Source organism: Perna viridis, chromosome 1 (assembly GCF_037379345.1).
Source record: "Perna viridis isolate PV_CMFRI_1.1 ecotype Kerala chromosome 1, ASM3737934v1, whole genome shotgun sequence".
NCBI classification, from domain to species: domain Eukaryota; kingdom Metazoa; phylum Mollusca; class Bivalvia; order Mytilida; family Mytilidae; genus Perna; species Perna viridis.
The window spans coordinates 25,431,744-25,444,178 of NC_142445.1; the positions used below are offsets into that span (position 1 = coordinate 25,431,744).

A 12,435-nucleotide genomic window follows, 5' to 3' on the forward strand; every position below is an offset into this window, starting at 1 on the left:
AAGAAATTTGATTTATAAAGACCTACTTGCATTGTATTTTATAAGTGAATGGAATCTGGTTTTCATCATTTAATGCTTTTTAAATGAGAAAACATCAAGTAGTTATTTCACACAAGAAACCAATGAGATTTTAGTGCTTTAAAAATTTTGGCAGTTTATTCAATATTTAAATCTCTTTTACAATTATAAGTAAAGTGATAGTTGTATCAGTCATTTTAATTTTGATAATTTTGTCCCCTGACTGCACATCTTAAAGAGGATCTGTAAAATATAGATTGAGATGTATTTAAAAATACTTAATATTGTACATAAAATCTGATTGCAAAAATTCAATGAGATCAAAATTTTTGTGAAAAAACTAAGAATAAAATCATTTGATTTTTGTAGGAGATGTATTTGCCAAGCAGTACAGAAAACAGGAGTCACCCATTACTATAGCAAATCTTTCAAAAGACAGAAGAAAGAAGCAGAAAATGTAAGTGTTATTCCTTGTGATTTGGTTAAATGTTTAAAGTAATTTATAAAACCTTACTCTTAAGATCAAATAATCACTGAGTAAGGTAAACATTGTGAAATTGTAATCAAAATTAAAATAAAATAAAAATAGAATGTGTTCATCAGTCACCAACTTTATTTCAAATATAAAATAAAATTCAGAAACAGGCATTTTATGTTTAGTAGTACACCAGCTAAGAATCATGCAAAATGTGATTCATGGGTGAAAAGCTTACATATTTTTATTTTTTATATTTTGTTTGAATTGACATAGTAAACAGAAATTAACATTTGGTTTTTCATGTTACCCCAGTTCCTAGGAGATAAAAAATTATATAGAATACACTGTAGATTTAAAAAATTAAGGGAGATAACTCTGTGGGTAACACTAAAATTCAATAGAATCTGTTGGATTTTCAATGTTGATTATCTCCTAAGAGCAGACAGATTGGAATGAATAATTACTCATTTCATAAACAACTTAATTACAAAAATAAAAATATGTAGCCTTTTTAGTTTGTATCACATATAGGGTGTGTAAGTCTCGTCATGTGACCCCGTGATTTCACAAGAATGGGTCCTAGTCTACCATTCAAAAGCATAGGGATTTTTCATTTAGAGAGTGTTGAGTTCAGTGTTGAGTGCAAAAAACTTTCTGTGTAAAAAATGCCAATTAAAATGACAAATAACTATTTCTACTTGATAAATGAAGTAAGAAAATACAATTACTATAATATTTCACATTGTTATACAGCGTTTCAAGGACCCGGAAGTAAATAATAAAATACAGATCGGTCTTTGGTCGTCAATATGTTCTACGTCGGAAATTCCAGTAAAGAAAATGAAACTAAAATGAGACTTACATACCCTATTACAGAATTTGCATGATTCTTACAAAGACTACTACTTAACTTTTTGAATATATACAATGAATAACATATTTTGAATGATTCTCATTGTGATTCGTTGTCTATTTTCATTCATCAAAGTAGCTTTGAATTTTAGCCTTTACCCATGCAAGAAATTGAGGTTGAGAAATATGGAGTAAGTTATAGGGGCCTAGATTGCTAGTATAAATCACTGTTAGCATTCAAATTTAACCAAAAGGTGCCTGTAGGTGCTCTTGGTTCATGTGGAACCTTAGGTCTATGCATTTGATGTATTAAGAAATATCTGCCATGGAAACCTGAGCATACCTTCAGGTTAAGGTAGATACTACTCAAAGATATAGTTGAACTGGATTTGAACAAGCAAAAAATGCTAAGGCAAAGAAAGAATTGAAATTTATTTCTAAATTTTGTATTACCCTGATCATGCTTTAAGAGTGGAAGAGCTACCATTTAGATTTTGTTGTTGTTTGTCTATTTCACTGAAGACATGTTTTAAAATTGTGACGCTAGAAGCCCTCATAGGAGATATTTAGAATAGGTTAGTTGTGTGATACTTTTGTCATGCTTACGCAAAGTATTGATGTTGCTTCCCCTAGTGGCTTTGGCAGTAAAACAAAAAAAACATACATTAAAAGATTCCTTACACCTGGCATTTGATAAAAAATTCTGACATCATTTCTTTTATTGATGCTTCATTATTCATTTCTATTGTATAACTGTAAATGATCTTTCTTCTTGTTCTTCTTTCTTCTTTCTCTTCTTTTATGTTCTTTGTTAAGTATGTCTGTTTTCCATGTCTGGTCTTTGTCCCTGGATTACATTCTTTTGATTACCGCTATTCCCTTAACTACTTTTCTCCACTTTTCTGGCTATGAAAGCACTTGCATCTTATAAGGCATTTAAAAAGAAAAATAAGAAATTGCCTCATTAATATTCTTGAAGATGACTTGAGAACTAGATCCTTGACATGCAAAAAAGCCTTGTATGGCGGATCAATGGTATGTGGTATAAAGTTACATTACCAATGTATTTCTAAATTTTAAACCAGCTTATGAAGTTTCATGAGTACTAATTCTGAGTTTATATGCAGTTGGAGTGACATGTTGCTTTAAAAAAAAATTCTTGTAAATAATGAAAAAAAACTTTTTCTTGTTTTTTTACCAGTTGATGGATGATGTTAGGATTAGCAGTGTCATATGTGATGAACGGTATGATAACCAAGTGTGCCGTGTAGACGGAGAAGGATTTCATCCACACTTTCTTTATGTTACTAAGGTAATACTCACTTTGAAACTAATTCTTGTTCATTTGAAATATGCAAGTCTTTTTAACATCTTGTAGATACTTTTCTTCTAAATTTATGGTATCAAATACTGTATAGGGGGTAATTTTTGTGGATGCCAAATATTGCGATTTACTCTGAAAATTTTTGCTGTCTTTGTTTTACACATCTTGTTTTAAAGAATGATAATTATAAATCTAATATCAGGACATAAATATGGCAAGCTTTTATTTTTACGATTCCCCAAATCACAAATATTGTGAAAATCAAAACCTGATGAAAATTTCCCTATATAAGGTATGCTGAAGAATTTGTATTATTTTTGAAAAAATAATTAACTTTTAACTTGATAACTTTAACTTTTGTAGTGTTGATATTTAATAATTTTTTGCTCTTGCATTTACAGGGTCAGAGTGTTTTATGGACATGGAAAGGAAGTGAAGAGTCACACAACATCATCCATGTGTCTTCACCAGAAAGCACAGTAAGTTTTCATCTTAAATGATAGTCTGCTCTTGTTGTAACATTATTGTGACATCTAAAGTTGACAAATAAATCTAAAATTTTCTTTTGTATAAAGTATCAATCTTGTTCTTTCAAATGTTGTCTCTTAAAGTGATTGACTGTATTAAATGTAATATAATGTATCTCTAATTCTATAATATGAGGATGTTTTTACTAGGAGAAGATACCAACAACTGGACAAGAGGGAGTAAGTTATCAGCCCTTGATGCTCTGTTATCTCCCTTGTATAGAATAGTTTTATGTCATTTGCATTGTTATTAGCACTGTTCATAGAAAGTTTCATCCATTTTTTCTAAAGAAATGTTAAATTAGAAATAGTTTTCATTAATAATTAAAAACTAATTATAGTGAATTCTTAATTTTCATGGTCACGTGACACTGATTAGAAGAATAACTGTAGTGTTTAGTGTAACTTCTTTTTGCATTTCTGATTTAATTCCAACTAAAACTTTCTTGAAAATTTTCCTATGTATTTTATAAAGTTGATGCTTAATTTTTTGTGTCTAACGAATACTTGACATGTTTTAAAATGCTTCATAAGTTATGATGTCCTGCAAGGGTTTTTCTTTTTATTTTGATGAGCTGATAAGTTAGATATTCCACAGATGGCATTGGTTTGTGGAATAGTCAAATTTAGGCCAAATAGGATAATTTTATAGTTCTCAGGTTCTCTCTTATAGTGGTTTTATAAGAAAGTGTTATTGACATGTACAAAAAATCAAAAAGCTTTTTATTATTTCTTGGGTTTGAAATTACAACAGGTCAGATAGCCAAAGGCTGGGAGATTTGGGTATTTTTTTGTGGGCTAGAAGAATAGGAATCTGACTAGCCCTGCTGTCTAGACTAGGATCCTCATTAATTTCTACCCCAGATTTATCCATCATTATTAACAAAGTTACTTGTCTTCATTGATTTTCTTGAGATTTAAATGGCAGGAGAACCATAAAATTGATTTTAAATGGCCTTAGATTATCATTATTGGCATTTGTTTTGCTGGATTGTCTTGCTACATTGTAGGGTATCTTCCATGCCGTTTATTTTTTTAACTTGTAGATTTATTTTTTAGTGATGAATATTGCAATATTTATAAGAAAAGTTTACTTAGTATGTGCTTCTAAAAAGACAATTTAGTTTATTATATTGTGTATCACATAAACTTCAGACAGTGAATACTAATTTTACATTTAAAACTATTCAATTGTAGACATTTTTTTCAAAACATGGAAATAAGCATATGTTTGAATCACAGGAAAGCTGGGTAGCATTATTTATAATATTTTTTAAATGTCCATGCATGAAATTGGCTCAGTAATTCTAATATTTGGTTATTTTAATTGTTGCAGGAGCCACTGAATGTGATATCTGGTCCGAAAGCCTTCAACAGTGGTAAACCCATGGCCGATAACAGCTTCCTGTACACTTTTGATGAGCCAGGGTCTTACACAGTGGCATCCCAGGGTGCACCTGGCTACTCCTGTGTTGTCTTTGTCCTGGCTTCAGGTAAGATGATTGTTACATTGTGTATACTGGTAGTTACTCAATTCTTTCACACCATAGAAATAGGATTTTTCTGTTTTCTGGATAGTTTCATTCTTTTTAAGTAATTAGGCAGATATAAGACCACAAAAATACCCACCTATGATGAAAAAAAAAGACATTTTACATCGTTAATGATGATATTATTTTATAACTTACTGGTAGTTGTCTAAAGAATTTTTTAGTAAAGCAATGTGCAAAGACATGAAATTGACTGTTTTCTGTTTTGACAGTCTGTCCACTTGTCAGTGGTATTTAATTTTCAATAACTTACCTAAAAACCACTTGCAACTGACATGGATTATTGAAATATAAGATTTAAACAAAAATAAAAACCATAACTTTGGAATTGGAGATTTTTGTCATTGAAGTATTCTTTGTCATCACATCTACAGCCTGTCTGCTAAAGGTATTTTAGCATACTGTAATTTTTAAATTTTAATCAGCTGGCAGAGTGTCAGATCCTTACATAGCATCACATACCAATGGAGGAACAGTAGACAGGGGAACAGTCATTAATCTTGAATGTGATTCTCCTGGAGCTAAGATATTCTTCACCATTGATGGAGCACCACCAGAACTTCATTTAGACTCTGCTAAGGTTAGTTAATTATAAGACATTTTTACAGAAGTTGTCTTTGTTACAAGATCTAGATTAATTTTTTGACCACATGTAGTGATTAATTATATGATGGGATTACAAAAAATGACTAATGTAGACATGTTTTGGGTTTATTTATTATTCCATTTAGATAGGCGTCACTGTGATACATCATAAAAAGTTGCTCATTGTAAGAGTTTAAACTTTTCTTAAGTCAGAATATTATATTGCTACCAAAATGACATTTATATGTACCTCATATTTTGTGCAATATGATTTAAATCTTGCAAAATCATTGAACATATAATCTGTAGCTAAATAGACAATAGAGAAATAAATAATACAGAGAAACCTGTTTAAGGAGGTAGACCTAGGGTAAGGGACATAACCCTTGAAATCAGTAATATGTTTGTATCATATTTAATTTCACCAAAGCCTTTCAAGCTTTCCTTGAAAACAGAATGAAATCAATCCAAGTTACTTTGATGCTTACACGAGATTGATGTAAAATGGTAAAAAAAAAACAAAAAACAAAAAACGTTCCAATGATTTCTAAGAGTTGTGTCCCTTACCCTAGGTCTACCTCCTTAAACCAACTACCCCCCTCTATTGTCTGCCTCCTTAAACCAACCCCCTAATGTAGTATTTATTTTACTCATTTACTATTGCAGCTGTACAATGAGAAAGGAATTAAACTTAAGAAGCCAGGACTCTGTTTTATCAGATTTATTGCAGTGAAAGAAGGCTTCTTAAACAGTCATATTGGTACCTCAAGGTTTGTAAATATATGCTTTTATTTTCCCACTTATTTGATTATGTAATTGATGTCATAAATAAAAAGTACTTTAAAAGTGTTGTTAAGTAGCAGTCTTTGTAAGAATCATGCAAATACTGTAACATGTAGTACACCTTGAAAAAGGCTACACATTTTTATTGTTTTATTTTAAGTTGTTTTATAGGTCTATATGATGAAATGTATAATTATTCATTCCAATCCATCTGCTCTTAGGAGATAATCCTCATTGAAAATCCAACAGTTTCTATTGTATTTTAGTGTCATTTACGGAGTTGTCCCCCTTAATTATGAAGACTTTACTACATTCTATATAATTTTTATCTCACATTTTGTATTATTCTTAGCTGGAGTGCTACTTAAATACCTGGTAGTACTTTTTTTACAGAATTTATTACTGTGGGCATTTATTAAATGTATGCGATTTTAACAGATACCATATTTTTTTAATTTATGTGGTATGCATTTTATTTTCCTGATACTTGTAAACTGATTTGAAAGAAGAAATTTGCAGAATGTTTAAATAAATTTTACATTGTTGTACAGGAGATTCTATGTATTATCTGGTGATTTGGAACAAGGTAGTACTAGTGATTCTGATGCTGAGTCAATGGATGAAAAACCACCATCACCAAAGGTAGGCCCATTATCTCATTGTGGGAATAGTTGTCTATATTGTATTATACAATGTCACCTTTTCAGAATAACACCATCACTGATTTTTGTGTATAGGGTTTTTATAGGATATTTTGACATTACACTTATTCTGAAAATTATGAAAGTGTTCTCATGTTTTGAATTATTTTGTTACTAAACCAATTAACAAAATATAGTATGCTCAACTTTATATAGAATTTCATTGTATGATGTACTGGTATTTCTGATAATGTTAATCAACTGTAATAATCAAAAGTCACTTTGGGCCTTTGGCCCTAAAATGCAAAAGTGATCCAAAAGATAGGGAGGCATGGGTCAATGGCCCATTTTTTTTTGGCAAACATTAATGTATTATTCATATTACTATAATGTAGTAATATTTGAAATCACCCACTTCATGTCACAAAAATGGGTCATTGACCCAATATTAGAAAATTCAAGAGTTAGTTATCTTTGATTCATAGATAAGTCTTGAATTTTCTCATATTGTGTCAGTGACCCATTCTTGTGGCATGAAGTGGGTGATAATAAAAAACATTACATACAAACTAACCACAGAGTTCTGTGTAATTGGTTAAATTTTGTCAACAGAGGAAGAAGCATTGGACATGGTGGGATTGTGTACCTACAGTGAAAGCTTGTTTCACAGAACCTGGAGTTATGGAGATATTTTGGGAACCAGCTGAAGAGAAGAATCAGTCCATGATTAAAGGCTATCAGGTAAGGTATTATCTGCTATTTTTTTTGAGTAAACAAGTGTCCTGCAATTAAAATGGCTGTTATATGAAAATAATCTTGTTGAATATGTGTAGGTACCAGTATATTATTAGCTCACCTGGCCAAAGGCTGTGTGAGCTATTGCCATCACTTGGGGTCCGTCGTCGTCGTTGTTAACAATTATTCAAAACTCTTCTCCTCTGAAACTACTTCACCAATTGGAACCAAACTTGGTATCAATGTTCCTTGGGGTATCCTGCATAGAACTCCTGTGGGGATTTTTTATCCGACGAAAAAAAATAGCCGCTGTTACTAAAAATAGAATATACGGGTCAGACAGTACTTTTTCGCATTTATCTCCAAAACCGTTGGGTTTAGCCAAATTCTGACAGCGGGTATTAGTGTTCAGCATGATGAGATCTATCTGTGGTCATATTTTCATGTTAATATGTTAAGCCATGTTGGAGTTATTGCCCTTTTTCAACTTATTTTTTTGTTGTTGCCATTTTGAATGTTATTTCTTTCAAAAATCTCCTCTGACACCACTTGACCAATTGGAACTATATTTTCATGTTAATATGTTAAGCCATGTTGGAGTTATTGCCCTTTTTCAACTTTTTTTGTTGTTGCTATTTTGAATGTTATTTCTTTCAAAAATCTTCTCCTCTGACACCACTTGACCAATTGGAACCAAACTTACTTCGAATGTTCCTTGGGGTATTGTGCATAGAAGTGATGTGGGAATTTTTTATCTGTTGAAACACAGGGCCGCTGTTACTAAAAATAGAACATAGGGGTCAGACAGTAGTTTTTCTCATATATCTCCTAACTGTTAGGTTTAGCCAAATTCTGAGATGGGTTAAAGGTGTTCAGCACGATTAGATCTATCTGTGGTCAAAATTTGGTGAGAATCTGTTGACTTATGTTGGAGTTATTGCCCTTTTTGGACGTTTTTTGCTTTTTTTAATGTTATTATTTTAAAAAATCTTCTCTTCAGAAATTATTTACAGAATTTAATTAAAGTTTGTATTTTTGTTTTGTTAACAAAGTGACCATTTGGATTTTTTATCTGTTATAAGGCATGGCCGCTGTTACTAAAAATAGGACATAGGGGTCAGACAGCAGATTTTTTAATACATCTCCCGAATGGTTAGGTTTAACCAAAATCTGATTCGAGTAAAATTATTCAGCATGAACTGATCTATCTGTGGTCAAATTTTGGTGAAAATATGTTGACCCATGTTGGAGTTATTGCCCTTTTTGGATGTTTTTTGCTGTTTTTTATGTTATTGTCTCCTATCGGCAAATGGCGAAGGGGACTTTGGTTTGCACTCCGTCTGTCTGTCTGTCCGTCAGTCTGTCAGTCCGTTAGTCACACTTGGTTTTCCGGACTTTTTTTTGTAATGCTTCATCCAATTGATTTCATATTTGGGATATAGTCTTATCATGACAAGGGTCAAGTTAAGTTCAAATGACATTATGGTTGAACGATTTTTACAGAAGTTATGGCCCTTGGACATAGAAAATTTCATGAAGTTTTATGTTTTTCGGACTTCTTTTTGTAATGCCTCATCCAATTGATTTCATATTTGTTAGCTAGTCTTATCATGACAAGTTACAAATTAAATTTAAATATTATTGCGGCAAAATGGTTTATATGGAACTTATGGCCCTTTGACATAGAAAATTACATAAAATTTTATGTTTAGTCTTATCATGACAAGTTACAAGTTAAGTTTGAATGATGTTATGGTTGAATGATTTTTACAGAAGTTATGGCCCTTGGACATAGAAAATTATGTAAAATTTTATGTTTCATCATTTTGATGCAAATTGCTGCTGTCATTGTAGAGTTATTTGCCCTTTAATTCATAATAACAAAGTTTTTTTCAACTTTCCAGGTGATAGAAAGAGAATGTTTTTATGCAGCTTTCTGTAATGCAAAAATGTTATTATCTACTGTAAAATGAAGCTCAGGTTTAATTTTGATGGAATTTGCTTTTGCTGTTCAAGAGTTATTTTCTCTTGATTGTTAAAAAAATAACACCATCCATTGTTAGTTCACATATATAAAAAAAAATCTCATAAAGGCAATGAGTTCAAAGGCCGAAAGGGGACACTGTATTGCATCAGCAATACTGTCAGAATGCTTGTTACTTTAAAAAATCTGCTCCTCAAATGCTATTCTGCAAAATTCAGTGAAAGTTGGCATTTTTGTTTTGTAGGGTATCCTTAACGAAATGACCGATTTTTGATTGCTGAAAAAACATGGGTGCCATTTCTAAAAATAGAACAATGGGGTCAGACAGCAGATTTTTGCATACATCTCTAAATCTGTTAGGTTTAGCCAATAGCTTTCAATTGCTGAAATGATCCTTATTATAAGGCTTACAAATGTGTCCAATGAATCAAATGGAGTCAAAATTGTCTGACAACTCCTTGTTAGAGTTATTGTCATTAAAAGGTAAAAATTTAACTAGGTAAGCGATTCAGGCTCCTAGCAGCTTCTTGTTGTTTAAGTAATGCCAAATAAAGAATCTGTGGTTCCTACCTTGTCTTCCATGTTTATATTCCTATTATAAACTTAATCTCTATTTCATTTCATTGAAAGAATTGCTGCTAACAGATTTTCATTGTATAATATGTTTAGAAAAAGAAAAAAATGTTCGGCGCGAGTTAAAAAAAAATCTTGATGGAGACATTGTAAAATTGTTCATGGAAAAATAATATTCAAATAATTGTTTTAATTTTTTTTTCTAAACAGTTATTCCTGAATGGAGTTTCTTACTGTGAGATGTTCCCACCTAACAACAATAGTGTAAATGTCAGTGGTCTGGCTGGTGGACGGTTGTATGAAGTCATGGTAGAGGTCTATTCCAACAATTCACAGCATGCTCCACAGATGTCTAATAAACTGGTAGGTTACAAAAGATACTCTCAGCTTTTTTTTTTTTTTTTGAAGCTTAGAAAAGAAGATATTAGGTTACTGTTAAGTGTACTGGAAATCAGTATAGGATGAGTTGTACAGTTGGTTTTCAGTACAATGTGGAGGGTAAAATAATTTCTGCATTGTGCCCTAAACTCTATCATACCCTATTTATAATATTGCTACCATTAAATATATTAGTAAAGTAAGTAGCTAAATGTATATTTGTGACCAGTAAGTATTGTTGGTGTATCATTTTGTATTACTTTTCCAGCATCTATTACAACATTCATAGTGTTGTTTTAGAAGGTGGATAACTGTTCATACTTCTGTTTGTACATTATTGAAATGTAAAGGATGGTCACATGAGGTAAACAAATTGTATTATTAATTTGAAGAATATATCTGTATAATTATAGTTAATATTGTGAGTTGCGTGTACTGAGTTTGAATATATAATGCAATTATTGCCTTGTTTCAGATGATGAAATGCCCTCTGGTGTCAAATGATGGTGGCCCAATTATCTCCCTTGAAAGAACAGATAAAGAAGATTCAATATCTGTTGTATGGATGTCTATTGACTCCAGATCTTACCCAATATCAGGATATCTTGTTTTCCTCAATGAACAACAGTGTGGTACAAGAGTGAGTATCATGAAACATTACAGCTATTCAAAAAGCATGAAACTGTGTAATGTTTTAAAGTTATCTCCCTTTTACAGACATTTTTGCATTTTGTTTTGAATTTGAATTTTAGTATTATTTTTGATTAAGATGAAAATTATGAGACTATAACATTACATTTCAAATGAAGTATTTACGCTACCTTTTTTTTCAGCTGGTTCCTGACCCAGATAGTAACAGGTGTAAGGTAGTGATTGGTGGATGTGAACTTGGCATAACACACAAGATTTATGTAGTAGCTCTGCCAAAAGGTGTGTTCTATTAATCAGTTTACCTGTATTAATTTCTATTTTTAGTTCATTTTGTATACTTTTTATTGTGTTTTTTTTAAACAAAAAATAAAATTTGTCTAGGATTCCTCAAATACATGAAAATATATTCTCCACCCCGAAAAGCTTATTACATGAATTTTAGTATTGTTTTTAACCATGACATATTTATCATAAGTAGATATGCCAGATGAAGGTAAGTGGTTATGGGTTGGCAGTAGAATTCAATATGGCTACATATTTCATACAACAACAAACAATTTGTGGTTGTTAAATGATATGGCAGTGTCGTTGATGTCTGGTGACTTTGCTGTCATCATCTATGTATATTTTATTTCCTGGCAATAATTAGAATATGAGTATGGATTTTTATGAAATTGTTCCAAACGTTTCCATAATACATATAATGGTTGATGCCAATTTTGGAGGTTAAGGTATAAGGAACATGGTCCAACTTCAGTGATAAGGGAGGAATCTGGGTTTTGAATCCCTCATTTTTTTTTCAAAAAACTTTTTGTGTATTTGCAAAATTAGGCAAAAATGATCTTGTCATAGCTTGGAACTGCTCCTGATTTCCTGTACAAATTTCTTTATCAGCCCTGCTTTTATCTGATTTTCAGACAATAACTTGTGAATAAATGCATAGATATGGATCTCTGTGAAATTGTACAATGTTCCATGCTACATGAATGGAAAAAAAGGAGGAAAATGTGTCTGTTGCCTGAAAATGATCATATTTGGTGATTTTTTGTCATTTTTCACCGGATGTGGTGCTCACCAGGAGTAAGATAGTGTCCAAAGTGCAGTTTTTGCAAAGCTTGTTCCCTCTGATGGTCACTTAGGCCAAAGATTGTTCATTACAGTCATAAGTGGAAGGGCAGGGGTCCCCAGAGTGGTCACTCATGAGAAAAAATGAGGATTTTTAGCAATTTTTGGCTTCAGATTGGCTTAAAACCGAAAGTGGTTAGTATATGGGGTTGACATTGTGGGAGTGGTTAGAGATATCATTATTCTATAGAAACCAGGTGAAATGAAGCACTATGGATCTATTCTGCTGTT

At 31.6% G+C, this 12,435-nt stretch overlaps 1 protein-coding gene across 7 annotated transcripts in view; it reads left to right on the forward strand.

The window, feature by feature from the left end:
* LOC148627952 (uncharacterized) overlaps positions 1-12,435 on the forward strand; it is a 78,600-nt gene that overhangs the window by 19,603 nt on the left and 46,562 nt on the right. For all 7 annotated transcript variants that reach the window (XM_088582085.1, XM_088582093.1, XM_088582103.1 and 4 more), the window contains exons 18-31: positions 388-475; positions 1,501-1,539; positions 2,550-2,660; positions 3,074-3,151; positions 3,350-3,379; positions 4,536-4,692; positions 5,175-5,329; positions 6,001-6,104; positions 6,669-6,759; positions 7,371-7,499; positions 10,261-10,413; positions 10,904-11,068; positions 11,262-11,358; positions 11,558-11,572. In XM_088582085.1, the coding sequence (XP_088438211.1) occupies positions 388-475; positions 1,501-1,539; positions 2,550-2,660; positions 3,074-3,151; positions 3,350-3,379; positions 4,536-4,692; positions 5,175-5,329; positions 6,001-6,104; positions 6,669-6,759; positions 7,371-7,499; positions 10,261-10,413; positions 10,904-11,068; positions 11,262-11,358; positions 11,558-11,572 (1,412 nt within the window). The remainder of the gene's footprint in view (positions 1-387; positions 476-1,500; positions 1,540-2,549; positions 2,661-3,073; positions 3,152-3,349; positions 3,380-4,535; positions 4,693-5,174; positions 5,330-6,000; positions 6,105-6,668; positions 6,760-7,370; positions 7,500-10,260; positions 10,414-10,903; positions 11,069-11,261; positions 11,359-11,557; positions 11,573-12,435) is intronic.